The 17,732-nt window shown below is 44.2% G+C and overlaps 1 protein-coding gene across 2 annotated transcripts in view; it reads right to left on the bottom strand.

Annotated features, from left to right (window-relative positions):
* LOC126284488 (protein sidekick-2-like) overlaps positions 1–8,140 on the bottom strand; it is a 905,210-nt gene extending 897,070 nt beyond the window's left edge. For both annotated transcript variants that reach the window (XM_049983448.1, XM_049983449.1), the window contains exon 1: positions 6,231–8,140. In XM_049983448.1, coding sequence (XP_049839405.1) covers positions 6,231–6,297 — 67 coding nt within the window. In that variant the 5' untranslated portion in view covers positions 6,298–8,140. The remainder of the gene's footprint in view (positions 1–6,230) is intronic.
* Positions 8,141–17,732: the final 9,592 nt, after the last annotated feature.

The raw sequence follows: 17,732 nt of genomic DNA, 5'->3' as shown, positions 1-17,732 counted from the left end.
AGTGTGTCGTATGCTGCTGAGCTATAACGACTGCAGCCGGCCGCGGTGGTCTCGCGGTTCTAGGCGCGCAGTCCGGAACCGTGCGACTGCTACGGTCGCAGGTTCGAATCCTGCTTTGGGCATGGATGTGTATGATGTCCTTAGGTTAGTTAGGCTTAAGTAGTTCTAAGTTCTAGGGGACTAATGGCCACAGCAGTTGAGTCCCATAGTGCTCAGAGCCATTTGAACCATTTATAACGACTGCATGTGACAGCCGCTACTTAACACCAGTAGATATGAATAACGGAATCAACAGATGAAACATGCAAGACACTGAGGTACCAGAAAGACGTGGCTGAAATAACGAAAGTCAATAAAAACTATGAAGTCAGGGAAATGTTCAGTTACAAAATATGAATCCTTGGGGAAACTATTATCAGATCAGCTACCTTTATTGAGTCACCTGTCGAAGCATAAGTTTCAGAACATATCTCTCCATTGTGAAGTGAATACCAACATGTTTCATGTCGGACTAAAATATTTCTCTTTTACGTAGAGTAAAACCGGTTTATTATTAAGCCGATATCTATCGTAAGCTAGTGTGTACAGTTTATAAAATAATTTGTAAATTTTTCGTATGTAATTTGTTGTCCATTCTGATGTGGAATCAAGGCCAAGATGTTGTCATAAAGAGAATTGGTTTCCAGAAGTCAATGAAGCGAAATTCGTGGACGCAGTTCAGCATTGGTAAAACGTTATATCAATATATTTAAATATGTGACAGTTATAGTCATACATCACAAAGAGGGACCTGACCTCGCCTCTCATCGATTTCGACAAACTTCAATATACTACACGGGGACACTCGAATTTAACTCGTGTGAAAGTATGTAGGTCACTACCTCTTTCCAAAAAAGTCGAGGCTAATGTTCATGACGCAAGATCACTTTATGTTCAGATGGAATAGTCATAACAGTTCATATTTCATATACGTGTCAGACACAAAATCTAAAAATTTCAAAAAATTGCTCTAAGCACTGTGGGACTTAACATCTGTGGTCATAAGTCCCATACACTTAGAACTACCTGAACGAACTAACCTAAGGACATCACACACATCCATGCCCGAGGCAGGATTCTAACCTGCGACCGTAGCAGCAGCGCGGCTACGGACTGAAGCGCCTGGAACCGCTCGGTCACGGCTGCCGGCTAAAAATTGCTGAGAAATCTCAGAGTCTGCGATTTCAGTAAATTACGGATGTACTTGGAGGGATATTCTTTCGCTGGAACACCTCAGAAAACTTGCGTACTAATGGGCTGGGTAAGCAGTTCTGAACTTCCAGTATTTTTTACCCTTTGTTAAATTTCTAATTAAATTAAGTATTGTTATTTGAAACAGGAAAGATTTCACAATGATTGAGGAGAGCGAGAAACAGAAGAGAGCGACAGAAAGATACTAGCAACAGTTGCGTAACACGTGGTCGGTTTTCTGTCTTCGCATTCCCTAAAAAAGGGATAACATGGTTCGTGAGAGAAATACGAATAATCTAGAACAACTACCAACGTTCAATCGTCAAAATTGTAGGCACGTACGACAATCATTTTTTTCCCTCTGGTTGTAACAGTTCTTTAATAAAAGCAGTAATAAACAAATTTTGCTATTATTCGGAAACGTAAGCATGTTGTTGTTGTTGTTGTTGTGGTCTTCAGTCCTGAGACTGGTTTGATGCAGCCATCCATGCTAATCTATCCTGTGCAAGCTCCTTCATCTCCCAGTACCTACTGCAACCTACATCCTTATGAATCTGCTTAGTATATTCATCTCTTGGTCTCCCTCTACGATTTTTACCCTCCACACTGCCCTCCATGCTAAATTTGTGATCCCTTGATGCCTCAGGACATGTCCTACCAACCTATCTCTTCTTCTAGTCAAGTTGTACCACATACTTCTCTTCTCCCCAATCCTATTCAATACCTCCTCATTACTTACGTGATCTACCCACCTGATCTTAAACATTCTTCTGTAGCACCACAGTTCAAAAGCTTATATTCTCTTCTTGTCCAAACTATTTATTGTCCATGTTTCACTTCCATACATGGCTACACTCCATACAAATACTTTCAGAAACGACTTCCTGACACTTAAATCCTTACCCGATGTTTACAAATTTCTCTTCTTCACAAACGCTTTCCTTGCCATTGGCAGTCTGCATTTTATATCCTCTCTACTTCGACTATGATCAGTTATTTTGCTCCCCAAATAGCGTAACTCCTTTACTACTTTAAGGGTCTCATTTCCTAATCTAATTCCCTCAGCATCACCCGACTTAATTCGACTACATTCCATTATCCTTGTTTTCCTTTTGTTGATGTTCGTCTTATACCCTCCTTTCAAGACACTGTCCATTCCTTTCAACTGCTCTTCCAAGTCCCTTGCCGTCTGACCTGAAATCTGTCAGGCGTTATTCTGAAGTGGCCACGAACTGGTATGCCAAATTTTATTGTTTCCGTGGAGTTGCTAAATAGCTTGCTATGAGGAATTAAAACTAAAATTTAAGCCAGCATCTGCTAGTGTAGTTACTAGGCATTGTAACCACTCAAAACAATGATAGTCCGATGTATTAGTGGCCGCATACGACGTCGGTCATTATTAGCAGGGGCTAATGAAGTAGCACAACTACAAACGTTATATCAGCACATTACTCTTACCATGCTCTTTACATGTGCTGTGGCACTAATTATCGTAGGATAAGGGTGAATCAATTGGAAACGGAAATAGATTAGAAATTGGTGAAGTGTCCGAAAGGAAAGACAATAACAGCCAAATGTCGAGACAATATTTGCGAGAGATAAGCAATTTGTGTTGTAAACTGTACGTAGTAGTTTGGGATTACAATTCAGTAACCACCAGTGAACTATATCGTGTACCACCACAAGAGCACCAAGTTTTTATAAGCCAACTTTCTCCCGTGTGGTTATGATGCACATTAACCTGATATACTTCCCAAGGTATACGAGATGGGCTGGACACAACTATACATCTGCGTAAATACTCCACAAGCCAACATTCAGTGCTTGGCGGAGGGTACCTTGTGCTACTGCTACTCATCTCCTCTCTTGTTCCAGTCGCAAACAGACCAAGGGAGAAACGATGGTCTATATGCCTCTGTACGAGATCTAATTTTTCCTGTCTTCATGGTCGTTAAGCGAAGTTTACGATGTCGGGAGTAGAATCATTCTACAGTGGGTCGCGAATCGCGGTTCTCTAAACTTTCTGAATAGTGTTTCGGGAAAAGAACGTCGTCTTACTACTAGGGATTTCCATTTCAATTCCCGAAGCATCTCCGTAAACAGTTGGGTGTTCATCGAACCTATCAGTAACCATGCCTCTGATTTGTTTGGACGTCTTCCTTTAATTCGAGTTGGTGCCGATGCCAAACAGTCGAACTATACCCAAGAAAGGGTCGCCCTAGTGTTCTATGCACTGTATCCATTGTAAATGAGTTACCCTTCCCTTACATTCCGCTAATAAACTTAGGTCGAAAATTTGCCTTTCCCATTACCAACCTTACGTATTCGCCCTATTTCAAATCGGTTGACAACTCTGCGCCTAGATACTGGATCGATGTGGTTGCCTCAAGTGGCATACATAATACTGTTTTCCAATATTCCATGATTGTTTTTCGTACTGACCTGAGCTGACTCCCACTTTTTCACTTTTAGATCAAGCTGCCGAGCATCATACCAAATAGAAATTCCATCCTTCTACAGTCATTCAAAGACGTTACTTTCCCGTTCGCTGCCACATTGTCAGCAAACAATCGGAGACTGCTGCTCAGTGTATCCATCAGATAGTTTATGTACGGGGAGATTCAGCTGCCCCTAAGTACGTGTTTTGTGCAACCTGCAGCGCCCTTCCAGTATCAGCAGAAAGTTTTTCCTATTCTCTCCTCTGCTTTGTGCAGACCGTTAGCCATACAGAAAAAAAAGAACAGGACATTTACGTAGGAAATTTAATGCATTTAAATTTTGAACTGGGATTACTTTTCGCTGAAGTCCATAGTAGTCGAATTATTCAAGAAAAACGTACAAAAGGGACCTTCAAATGCATTTTTCTTAAATAGCTCGAGAACCGTGGCCTCCAGCGAAACCTCAAACCTGTAAAAAATTTAACTTCATTAAATTTTCTACAAAAGGGTTCTGTTGATTTTTTATGTAGCACTCTCGTGCTTGGTTTTTGAAGGCGTCGCGTGTTGCGTTAGATCCATAGGTAGGGGCAGCTGAATCACAAGAAGAACAATAGCGATTCCATGACACTTCCCTGGCGTTGTGCTGAGATTAGCTACAAAGGAGACTGCTTTTAAATTACTCATGCGGCGCATCCTACAATGTTAATGAAGTGTGTGCGATCCATGCCAAATGGGACTAAGCAGGGCTGTAGAAGGTATACGGACAGGGGCTGGACGAATGGTCGCAGAGTTGTGGGAGATTGTCACAGATATGATGAAGAAACGGAATAGGTGGATACCTCTAGACAGAAGCTAAGTACACCGAGAGTGCCTACTTACAAATGTTAGAGAGCCGACTTTGAATTATGACTCCAGAAATATATTGTAATTTCGTACTTATCGCTCCCCCCTGGGATCATGAGTTCAAAGTTATATTATTTACAGTGCGGACAGAGGCAGTTACACAGTCATTCGTCCCGCGCCCCATATGTGATTGGGACAGGAGGAAACCCACATAACTAGTACAAGAGGAAGTGGAGACGTAGTCGTAGATATCTGTGACTCTGGCAAAAACGTGCCACCTAGGATAACGTAGTGGGGGGGGGGGGGGTTAAGACTTTAAAAAGGTTCAAGTGGCTCTGAGCACGATGGGACTTAACATCTGAGGTCATCAGTCCCATAGAACTGATAGAACTGCGAACTACTTAAACCTAACTAGCCTAAGAACATCACTGACATCCAAGCCCGAGTCAGGAATCGAACCTGTGACCGTAGTGGTCTCGCAGTTCCAGACTGAAGCGCCTAGAACTTATCGGCCATCCCGCCTGGCAAAGACGTCAAACGGGCCGACGTCGAGCAGGAGAGGCACCACAGGACATTTTAATTTCCATTGTCTATACTTTCACAAATAAATTCTAAAACTTTTTCAGCATGATCTGGAAGGATTCAGGATTCACACAGCAGTGGAAGTTCAAAAACATAACAATATAAAGTTTTTTTTTTTTTTACATGTAAAACTTCATCACTCTCTCACTTAGTGTTGGCTGCGTTCGTTGATATAAGTACACTTTTCTTCAAAAGTAAGACAGTTTCTTCGATGAATTTTGGGTTGCTTATTAAACACAAACTCCTTAATGCAAAATTCTAAAATTTTCAAAACCTAGTAAAAGCTGTAGTAAAAATTGAGATAATGAACTATAAATTTGAGTTTTTTCTAAAAATGAAGTTTAAAATGTAACCTTTCATTCATTTTTTCATAAATTGAGTAACTTCTAGAGTTTCTAACACCTGTAAATATGTTTTGTACGCTATGCAAAATTCATGGAAGAATCTCTCTTACGTTTGAAGAAAAGTGTACCTACAGCAACAAGTGCAGCCAATAGTAGGTAAAAAAATGATGAAATTTCACATGTAAAAAAAAATTACTTTTGTTATGTTTTTGAACTCCCACTGTTATTAGTGTGAATCCTGATTCCTTCCTGGTCATATTGACAAAGTTTTATGAATTTGTTTGTAAAAGTATAGACAGTGGAAATGAAAATGTCCTGTCGTCCCTCTCCTCCTTCAACTCGGCCTGTTTGACGTCCTCCCCCCCCCCCCGCCCCCCTTAAAAGTCTTCGATACACTCAAGTATCTGGGAACTCACTCTGTATAGTAGCCCTTCAGTTAACAGTCTGCGTGGTGACACCGAGTCAAACGCTTTCCAGAAATCTAGGAACCCCGAATCTGCCTGTCAGTAATCATACGTGAGTCACAGAATATCGTACGAGGAAAGGACAAGTTGAGATTCGCACGAGCGATGCTTATCCAGCCAGCTTGCGTGCGAGGTGTAGAGATTATCCTGTAAACAGTGTACATTATCGTGAGAATCCAGTTGATTAACAACGAGAGTTGACTTAGGTATGCAGCTGTGAGGAGAATGGTGGCGCCTGACACCAGATACCTGTCGCTTTTGCCTGCTGGAAGGCATCCTCGGGCAGAGCCTGTAGGCGTCGGATTGGAGGCGCGCTCTGCCGTACTCACCCTGACAGAGCTGCAGGCACAGCAGCAGCCAGCTCAACGACCGGGTCAATCCCGCCTCTGACGTCATCGTTCAGTCGCCTCTCGCCGAGCTCCGAGCGGTGGGCAAAGTGCCGCTGGTCGCCGATGGGTCGTCAGCGGCGAAGCACGCCGGGTGTGAGGCGCACTGACCCACGCGGTCGAGGGATACCTCCGGGGGCTGCTGTTGACATATCCAGCTGGTCACCGGGTCACACGCGCACACGCGAGTTTCCGTAAAGGTGGCCCAAGTGGGATACTTAGTAATGCCCACGTATCCTGCGAGAGGCTCCTCGATGACAAGTACTCCTCTCCCGATTCGAGGACTCTATCGTCTTAACTTCCGAAATACCCTATAATCCTTCTAAGTGTAAGTCAGAACGGCCACTGTTTTCCTGCTGTAACATTCCCTCAGTTCCACGCAATATGTCACTAGCGTTGCAGACACAAAACGGTTGTAAAATTACGACACTGAAGTGGAAGAAAGACCAGACCTCATAAGCTTCGGTGCTTCCGTTGGTCAGACTTACGCCCACGTAATCTTCAAGCAGTATCTCGATAATAAATACCACTGGCGAGGACTTTGTTGTATTCGATGTCACAATTCTAGAAAATTCTTCGTCGGGGAAAAGAGTACAGCCACAGTATTCCTGTCAAAACACCCTCATAATCAATACAGTCTTCGTCAACGTGGTACTAGCGTAACCAGAGAGGAAACTCTAACTTACATAACGACGTTAAAATTATTATGAAACCAAACTTCTTGTCGTAAATACGCGGATGTTACACTGTTTCATTTATGAGCACTCTGTAGAAGGCAATACACGCAGAACGCGGCGAGTGCAAAGCAGTTTGAACCACACCTTCTTAGAATTCTCACTTCAGAATTGGCCAAGTTGTAGCTTAACTCGTTTTAAAATCACAGTGTAAAACGGTTCGCACTGACAGTATTAATCTTGTACTATAAAAACAGCTGGGACAGATATTTTAACGCGACTATCATGGTTAAGCCATATTTTTGCATCTTCTTGGAGTAAAACAAATCAGAATGGATGAGAGATCACCCATTATTAATTTTACGCGCTACGCAATATCGTTTACGACAGCAGAAACTGCCCAGTCTTGATCTGTGGTAAAAGAGACGACACCAACAGCTGCCGTTCTAAAATAAGTAGTAGTACAGTATAATATTTCTCGTGTTATTTGTTTCTTTATAGTTATAAATATGCTACAGAAATTGGGCTCTTGTTTTACGCATGAAAACTTGTCACTGTGTTAGATGCATTGAAGTTTCTCGAAATAGTATCACTGAAGAGGTTCTTTCACGTGTCCTGCAGCAGCAAAGTGGTCCACAGTCCACAAGTAAGAACAGGAGCGCTTAGTGCACTAGAGTCGCCCACTACTGTATTTAGTTTGTAAAAAATAGAGTCTGCATTTAGATGGGATTACGTTTGTCACCCTGTAGCATGTAGTCCCACTGAAATGATGCTTTTTCGGCAATTTCACGTAGCATGCAATAGCGAAGTGGTTCACAGTTCACCAGCAATTGGCTCCCTTTACTGGCTCTGCACGGCGTGTCTGGGAACAGTCCAGGTGGGTGTCGGCAATAGAGGTGCCATCTTTCTCACTGTGTCACAGGAAAGGCGTGTCAAGCGCGGAAAACCGCTGTACCGGACTGGAAATGGAAGTGTCACTCGTGGTGGATCACGCCGCAGAACTGGCGGGCACAGAGTGCGTCGTCGCCGGAGGCGGTGGCGACCCTCCAGGCATCGGCGTCTGGGGCAGTCGGAGGCGGCGGCGGGCGTCGCGGTCGGGGGCGGCGGGTCTCGCCAGCGGGCGGCGGCGTCGCGGTCGCCGGGGGCGGAAGGTGACGGCGCGGAGGTCGGCCTGGCACTGGCCGGCGGCCCGGGCTGCGTGCGCGCGCATCCGGGCCGGGGTGGGGGGCGGGGGCAGGGCGCCGCGGCGCGCGATGCTGCTGCCCTCTGCTCGGGCGCCGCCGGTTATTAGGCGCGCCACGCTTCCCGATGACGGAACTGCGGCGGCGGCGAATGTCCCCCGGGAGTTGGTCAGCTCACGCCGACCGCCGCCTCCGACCGCGCCACCCTACACAGCAGTTTTGGCGTGAGCGGGAACACCACAGCAAGTCAGCCTGCCGCGAACGACATTCTTTCACAGCATATGCAGCCTTTATACAACAATTACCTAGACCACTGTAAAGAACTAGTAGTCGAATGGCAGATGGACAGCCGAAAGTAATTAAGAGAATTACCAGAGGCTGCCTTCAGGGGTCGATCTGCGTCCCATCTTCTGGGACATAACAATCGAAACCTTCCTACAATATCTGGACTGGGATGAAAGGTCAGACGGAATTGTCGCCTACACTGATAACCTATTAGTAGTAGACACTGCAAACAACAGAGCCTAGTTAGATGGGAAAGCCACTGGAATACTACAGGATGAAAAGTATTTAAACCGACAAACTCTGGGAGGTTGTATGGGAAATTCAAAACAAATGTTTTTCCCTAATGTCATTTTTTCCTATCATGAGTATTTAAACCGGTAGAGGAAGATTTCTCTGGTGACACATTAATTAAACCAACAAAAAAGTCCAGAGGGGACATATCTGGCGATCGAGCAGGCCATGGTACAGGACCACCTCTGCCAATCCACGTTTCTGGGAACCGTCGGTCCAGTAATCGACGCACACGACGACTGAAATGTGCCGGCGCCCCGTCATGTTGGAACCACATGCGTTGTCTTCTAGGGAACGGGACGTCTTCCAGCAATTCTCGTAATGCTCTGGCGAGACAATTGTAATAGTGCCTGCCATTTAATGGCCTAGGTAGCAGATACGGCCAGTTAAACAGTCCCCAACCCACACATTAACTTAGAACCGCACATGATGAGCGCTAGTAACTGTGGCATGTGTGTTATCCTCATTCCAAACATGCGAATTGTGCATTTGGAAGACTACATCACGCCCGAACGTTGCCTCATCGGTAAACAACACAGAGGATGGAAATGTAGGATGCATTTCACAGTGTCTCAGGTACCACTGCGAAACAGTGCTCTAGGTGGATAATCAAATGGTTCCAGGTTGTGGACACGCTGTAAGTGAAATGGGCGTAACAGTTGCTCTCGAAGGACTGTTCTTACATTCGTCTGATTCGTCCCCATGATACGTGCAATTGCACGAGTGCTGATTGAAGGATCCCGCTCCACAAGCTGCAAGACAGCTTCCTCAAATTGCAGCGTTCTTACCGTGCGACGACGTCGCTGTTCAGGTAATCTGCTAAATGGCACGGTCTCACGCAGACGTTGGTAAAGAGCAGCAAACGTCGTATGATGCGGGATCCGGCGATTAGGATTTTGTTGTTGATAAACCCGCTGTGCAGCTCGTCCATTGTGGCGCGCTACTTAGTCCACACCAAGCATGTCAGTGTACTCACTGCAGCTGTATCGCCCCTTTCGTAAACAGAGACAATGCGCTACTACACTGGTGGACAGAAGTTGCCTACAACATAAGAGTGTAATACGCCCTCTATCAACTGAAGATCGTAATACGACTTCTAACAACTAAAGAGCGTATTACGGCCTCCACCGGTTTAAATACTCCTCACAGGAAAAAATTTCATCAGGGAAAAGTATTAGTTTTGATGTCCCCTACAACATCCCAGAGTTTGTCGGTTTAAATACTTTTCACCCTGTATAAACAATTACACAATGGTGTCACAACAATGAACTCAGGATAGCCGAGAACAAAGCAACGTACACATTACTGAACGGATCACTCGAAAGGAATCATTCGGTTAAAATTGAGGACACAAACATCAAACGAGCACACGTTACGCGCTGTCTTGTGTTACACATAGCTGAAAAATTGAATTTCCACAAACGCATAAGGCTAACAACAGACAAAGGAGAAAAAGTAGTACACAAACTAGTGTGACTAAATTCAAAACAAGGGAGACTACATCTACGAGTCATGCCACTGTGCGTGCGCTCTTCGAATCAGTACTCAGCTTTGCAGCTAGCACGTGGGCACATAGACTGAACCTGGACACCAACACACGAGGGCAGAGGCCACCTGGAGCCTTCGGCACCACCTCAGTGGATGCACCATGTGTGGTGCTCGTAATATACCTCATAGATACCACGAACAAATACAGAACTGGGGACACTAGATAAGGTACACACAATAAATTATGTGCCGATAGGATCGATAAGTCACCTTAAAAGTTGTCGTTTGGGAACGTGGCAACGTGAGTGGGGTGTTAGTACAGGGGAACGGGAAATTTTGAACGTTACAGTTGGCAGCAGTGGAGCGCCGGCAGATGTTCGAAACTTGGCCCAATTGATGTGAACGCATTGCCATATAGTAATGATGGAGAATTGGACTGGTGAGGAATGTGCAGTAGCTGTGAGGGCGTTTTACAAAAATGGTGATAGTGCGACTGCCGCGCAGAGAACATTTCGACAGTATTACCAGCTTGGACGTCATGGACGTGTCCCATCTGCGCATGCGATTACAACGTGGGTGCCTTATTTTGAAGAAACTGGATCCACCTTGAAAAAGAAACCTCCAACTGGAATTCAACGGTACGTACCCCAGCGAACATTGCAGCTGCTAGAGCTGCAATCGAGAGAAGTCCTCGCCGCTCCGTTCGACAGCATGCAACTTCGCTAGGGATTAAGGGACGAAGCGTACATAGAATACTGCACGAATTAGACTTCCATCCCTATAAGCTGCAGATTGTGCAACACTTACATGAACGAGACCCAGCGTCACGTATGGAATTTGGCAGCCAGATATTGGCTAAAATCAACGACGACGCGAATTTCCTTGTTAACTGATGGATATCAGACGAAGCTCATTTCCACGGATTCGTGAACATACAGAATTTTCGTTATTGGGCACAGGACAATCCTTATGAGTTTCACCAGCGACCACTACATAGCGCCAAGGTCACAATATGGTGTGCTGTATCATGTCATGGTGTTATCGGGCCTTATTTTTTTGAACGTGACGATGGTGGTGCAGGGACAGTAACATTCGCTCGATATGTTGAAATGCTTCCAACACTCTTTACACCGAGAGTGTACGAGCTTAATCTTAACGTCGAAAACATGTGGTTTCAGCACACTGTTTGACAATCTATGGCAGCAGTTCGTCAATTGTTCGGAAGATGCATTATTTCGGTGACATAGCATGGCCTGCGGGATCCCCGATCTTAGTGTGTGCGACTTCTTCCTGTGGGGATGTCTTAAAGGCAAGGTGTACTGTACTCGTCCTGCAGCAATCCATGAACTGAAGGAGAACATTGAAAACGAAATCACTGCCATTCACCAAGATTTGCTACACCGCGCATTCCTGAGTTTTCATAACAGGCTGTTAGAGTGTGAACGCATCTACATCTACATCTACATCCATACTCCGCAAGCCACCTGACTGTGTGTGGTGAAGGGTGCCTTGAGTACCTCTATCGGTTCTCCCTTTTATTCCAGTCTAGTATTGTTCGTGGAAAGAAGGATTGTCGGTATGCTTCTGTGTGGGCTCTAATCTCTCTGATGTTATCCTCATGGTCTCTTCGCGAGATATAGGTAGGAGGAAGCAATATACTGCTTGACTCTTCGGTGAAGATATGTTCTCGAAACTTTAACAAAAGCCCGTACCAAGCTACTGAGCGTCTCTCCTGCAGAGTCTTCCATTGGAGTTTATCTATCATCTCCGTAACGCTTTCGCGATTAATAAATGATCCTGTAAAGAAGCGCGCTGCTCTCCGTTGGATCCTCTCTATCTCTTCTATCAACCCTATCTGGTACGGATCCCACACTGCTGAGCAGTATTCAAGCAGTGGGCGAACAAGCGTACTGTAACCTACTTCCTATGTTTTCGGATTGCATTTCCTTAGGATTCTTCCAATTAATCTCAGTCCGGCATCTGCTTTACCGACAATCAACATTATATGATCATTCCATTTTAAATCACTCCTAATGCGTACTCCCAGATAAATTATGGAATTAACTGCTTCCAGTTGCTGACGTGCTATTTTGCAGCTAAATGATAAGGGATCTATCTTTCTATGTATTCGCAGCACATTACACTTTTCTACATTGAGATTCAATTGCCATTCCCTGCACCATGCGTCAATTCGCTACAGATTCTCCTGCATTTCAGTACAATTTTCCATTCTTACAACCTCTCGATACACCACAGCATCATCTGCAAAAAGCCTCAGTGAACTTACGATGTCATCCACAAGGTCATTTATGTAATTGTGAATAGCAACGGTCCTATGACACTCCCTTGCGGCACACCTGAAATCACTCTTTCTTCGGAAGACTTCTCTCAATTGAGAATGACATGCTGCGTTCTGTTATCTAGGAAGTCTTCAATCCAATCACACAATTGTTCTGATAGTCCATATGCTCTCACTTTGTTCATTAAACGACTGTGAGGAACTGTGTCGAACGCGTTGCGGAAGACAAGAAACACGGCATGTACCTGTGAACCCGTGTCTATTTCCCTCTGAGTCTCGTGGACGAATAGCGCGAGCTGGGTTTCACACGACCGTCTTTTTCGAAACCCATGCTGTTTCCTACAGAGTAGTCTCCAGAAATGTCATTATACTCGAACATAATACGTGTTCCAAAATTTTACAACCGATTGACGTTATAGGTCTATAGTTTTGCACACCCGTCGACGTCACGTCTTGAAGGCGGGGATGACCTGCGCCCTTTTCCAATCCTTTGGAAAACTACGCTCTTCTAGAGACCTACGGTACACCGCTGCAAGAAGGGGGGCAAGTTCCTTCACGTATTCTGTGTAAAATCGAACTGGTATCCCGTCAGGTCCAGCGGCCTTTCCTCCTTTGAGTGATTTTAATTGTTTCTCTATCCCTCTGTCGTCTATTTCGATATCTACCATTTTGTCATCTGTGCGACAATCTAGAGAAGGAACTACAGTGCAGTCTTCGTCTGTGAAACAACTTTAGAAAAAGACATTTTTATTTCGGCCTTTAGTCTGTCATCCTCTGTTTCAGTACCATTTTGGTCACAGACTGTCTGGACATTTTGTTTTGATCCACCTACCGCTATGACATAGGACCAAAATTTCTTAGGATTTTCTGCCAAGTAAGTACATAGAACTTTACTTTCGAGTTCATTGAACGCCTCTCGCATAGCCCTCCTCACACTACATTTCGCTTCGCGTAATTTTTGTTTGTCTGCAAGGTTTTCGCTGTGTTTATGTTTTCTATGAATTTCCCTTTGCTTCCGCAGCATTTTTCTAACTCGGGTGTTGTACCACGGTGGCTCTTTTCCATCTCTACCGATCTTGCTTAGCACATACTCATCTAACGTATATTGTACTATGGTTTTTAACTTTGTCCACTGATCCTCAACGCTATCTGTACTTGAGAGAAAACTTGTGTGTTGAGCCGTCAGGTACTCTGTAATCTGCTTTTTGTCACTTTTGCAAAACAGAAAAGTCTTCCTACCTTTTTTAATATTTCTATTTACGGCTGAAATCATCGATACCGTAACCGCTTTATGATCGCTGATTCCCTGTTCTGCGTTAACTGTTTCAAATAGTTCGGGTCTCCTTGTCACCAGAAGGTCTAATATGTTATCGCCACGAGTCAGTTCTCTGTTTAACTGCTCAAAGTAGTTTTCAGATAAGACACTTAAAAAAATTTCACTGGGTTCTTTGTCTCTGCCACCTGTTATGAACGTTTGAGTCTCCCAGTCTGTATCCGGCAAGTTAAAATCTCCACCCAGAACTATAACATTGTGGGGAAATCTACTCGGAATATTTTCCAAATTATCCTTCAGGTGCCGAGCCACAACAGCAGCTGAGCCAGGGGGCCTATAGACATATCCAATTACCATGTCTGAGCCTGCTTTAACCGTGACCTTCACCCAAATCATTTCACATTTCGGATCTCCGTCAATTTCCTTCGATACTATTGCATTTCTTATGGCTATAAACACGCCTCCACCTTCACTGTCCAGCCTGTCTCTGCGGTATACATTCCAATCTGAGTTTAGGATTTCATTTCTGTTTACGTCTGGTTTCAGCCAACTTTCTGTCCCTAGTACTATATGGGCGTTGTGACCGTTTATTAATGAGAGCAGTTCTGGGACCTTTCTATAGACGCTACTGCAGTTTACTATTAGCACATTAATATTGTTATTCCGTGTTGCATTTTGCCATCTCCTACCTTGCCGCGTCTCAAGAGGCGTCTTATCGGGCCTAGGGAGGGAATTCTCTAATCTAAAATACCCCCATGTGCACTCCACACGTACTCCGCTAACCTTGTAGCCGCTTCCGGCGTGTAGTGCACGCCTGACCTATTCAGGGGGACCCTGCATTTCTCCACCCGATAGCGGAGGTCGAGAAATTTGCACCCCAGCTCTCCGCAGAATCGTCTGAGACTCTGGTTTATGCCTTCCACTCGGCTCCAAACCAGAGGACTGCGATCGGTTCTGGGAACGATACTACAAACAGTTTGCTTTGATTTCACCCCGTGAGCGAGGCTTTCCGCCTTCACCAATTCCGCCAACCGCCTATACGAACTGAGGATGACCTCTGAAACCAGACGGCAAGAGTCATTGGTGCCGACATGAGCAACAATTTGCAGTCGGGTGCACCCAGTGCTCTCTATCGCCACCGGCAGGGCCTGCTCCACATCTCGGATGAGCCCCCCCGGCAAGCCGACCGAGTGAACACTGGCCTTCTTCCCCGACCTTTCCGCTATTTCCCTAAGGGGCTCCATCACCCGCCTAACGTTGGAGCTACCAATAACTAATAAACCTCTCCCTCCGTGTGCCTGCTCGGACCAGAATGGGAGCATATCTTTCCGATGTCATCTTTAAAAAGTAAAGAGATACCTTTGGGCATTTTGATTGTAAAGACATACTGAATAATGGCATACTGAATAAATTCACTTTCGTTAATAAATTTCTAGTTTTATGAATTTATTCATAGAAATTACGTTATTTCGAAATTTCCCGTTTCCCTGCGCCACCCTGTGTAAGGGACATAGACTGCATGACTTCCTCTTTCACATATAGGAGCGGTTGAGAATGAAACATATCGATCCCAGCGGTGGTATGGTACATCCCTTAACCGGACACGGAAGTTATCTCACGCACTTTAACCGTGTGTGTCTGAGCCAGACTCTTACATGCACATGCGGGCAAGAAGATTCCCCAGAACACACTGTCTTTTTCTGCGGACAGTGCGCGAACAATAGACATACACGACACGTAGGCTAGACAGACACATACATATACACAGCAATAAGACACGGAAAATAATGGGCACAATTAAACGTATTGACAAACTGTATTTCAAAAACAACGCATGAGGAGTACCTGCGGACACGACATAATTGACATGCCTAAGTGCAACGTAACGACATTCTCCAGGGGGTGGACAGCGATACCCACAGTGACAGCAACAAATGTATGCATGGATGGGCACCTAAAGTTAACACGTAGGATTAGTAATAAATACAATTCGTAGATCGTCAAGGAAGTGAAACACGATCACAAACACCCTAAGTTGGAACGATCACATACATAATGTTGTGGGTAGAGCAATACTGCGCTTCATTGCAGAACACTACTACAGAGACTGCTTACACCACACTCGCCTGTCCTATTCTGGAGTACTGCTGTGCGGTGTGGGGACCGCATCAGATGGGACTGACGGATGACATGGAAAAATTACAAAAACGGGAAGCTCGTTTTGCATTATCGAGATGTAGCGGAGATAGTGCCACAGACATGATACGTGAATTGCAGTGGCAATCATTAAAGCAAAGGCGTTTTTCGTTGCGACGGGATCTGCTCATGAAATTTCAATCACCAGTTTTCTCCTCCGATTGCGAAAACATTCTGTTGGCACCCACCTACATAGGGAGAAATGATCATCACAATAAAATAAGAGATATCAGGTTTAGCACAGAAATATTTAGGTGCTCTTTTTTTCCTCGCGCCTTTCGAGAGTGGAACAGAAGAGCGACAGGTTGAAGGTGGTTCATTGAACCCTCTGCCAGGCACTTTATTGTGTATAGCAAAGTAGTCACGTAGATATAGATATACATCACCTAACGCCACGACAATTCTGTGGACTAACGCTTGAAAAGGTAAACGAAGATGTTAAGTTGATTAACAACCTGTGGGTGTTGAATTACTTCCATTTTAATCTCAGTAGGTTTGTTAATAAACAAAATGTTCGTTGTTAGGCACAAGAAAATCATGATCAGCTACACTAGTGTCCAGTGCACACCCGTGAGTTACAGTGTGTTTCGCTTTGTCATTGTATGGCATAACAGGCTATTATTTGTTTGAGAACGAGAACAGCGTTGTCGCTACAGACAAACATCACCGGTACGTCGTCATACTCGAAATCTTTGTGGCGAAATAGCTACCGAAATTAATGACAACCGCTGGTTTCAGCAAGTTTGATTAACTTCAGATACAACACGAATATCGATGGCTGCTGTACGTCAGTTATTTGACAACCGTACAGTTTCGAGAAAGGACGAAATTCCGTGACCACTCAGAGCCCCTCATCCGTCAGGGTGAGGTTTCTTCTTGTCGGGTCACCTTGAAGGCAGAATTTGTCTTAGTCGACCAGTAACATCATCATAAGAAGGCTGAGATCCGAGGAGCAACTGCAGGAATTCCTGTTGCAATATTACTTCGAGCAATGCAACGTTTATCAAAGGGACTGCAAGAATATTTGCGCAAAAAAGTAGCTTACCGGCGATATGTCATGTTAAAAAACATGAATTCTTTTTTACTATTTATTACCATTAAATTTTTTACTATTTTACTATTAACAATTTCACTATTTTTTACTATTGCTATTTTCACTATTTTTTACTATTTGTACTATTTTTTACTATTACTATTTTTTACTATTAAATGACATACACAAATTCATTTGAGAAATATTTTTTCACATACTTTTTTGTTTTGTTTTCAACTTCCCGTTCCTGTGAATCACTCTCCACAATGAGATAGCAAGCTAGCATTCTACTAATCCGTTCCGTGCCTGTTTCTCCTGGGGTCACATCCACCAACTACTTCAAGTAAACCCCGTAAGAAAATATCGACCGTGGAAAACTGCGCTATCAACTGCCCAACTACCTAGAGAGTAGATTTTAAATAATATTTTTATGTAGTATCTTCTAAGAAAAGTACGAATCGATCTTCTATCTGTACTAATTCAGAGTATCTTCTCTATATTAATGAACGTTTTGTATCGCCAATCTCTTCTTCTGTCATCGGCGTTGGCTTGGGTCGTTTTTCAACTAGACAGAGTCTGTATCTTTCTCATGTTATAGTTGCTTGAAGTTGGATGTACGACCCGACAGATTTCCTCTCATTGTTGTACTACTCATATTAATAGACTTGAGGGATCAATATCATGTAGAATCATTATTATTACTTGCAAGTCAATATAAACATGAA

This window comes from Schistocerca gregaria, chromosome 8 (genome assembly GCF_023897955.1).
Source record: "Schistocerca gregaria isolate iqSchGreg1 chromosome 8, iqSchGreg1.2, whole genome shotgun sequence".
In the NCBI taxonomy this organism is placed as follows: Eukaryota; Metazoa; Arthropoda; class Insecta; order Orthoptera; family Acrididae; genus Schistocerca; species Schistocerca gregaria.
This window is presented reverse-complemented; position numbering and strand designations above follow the sequence as displayed.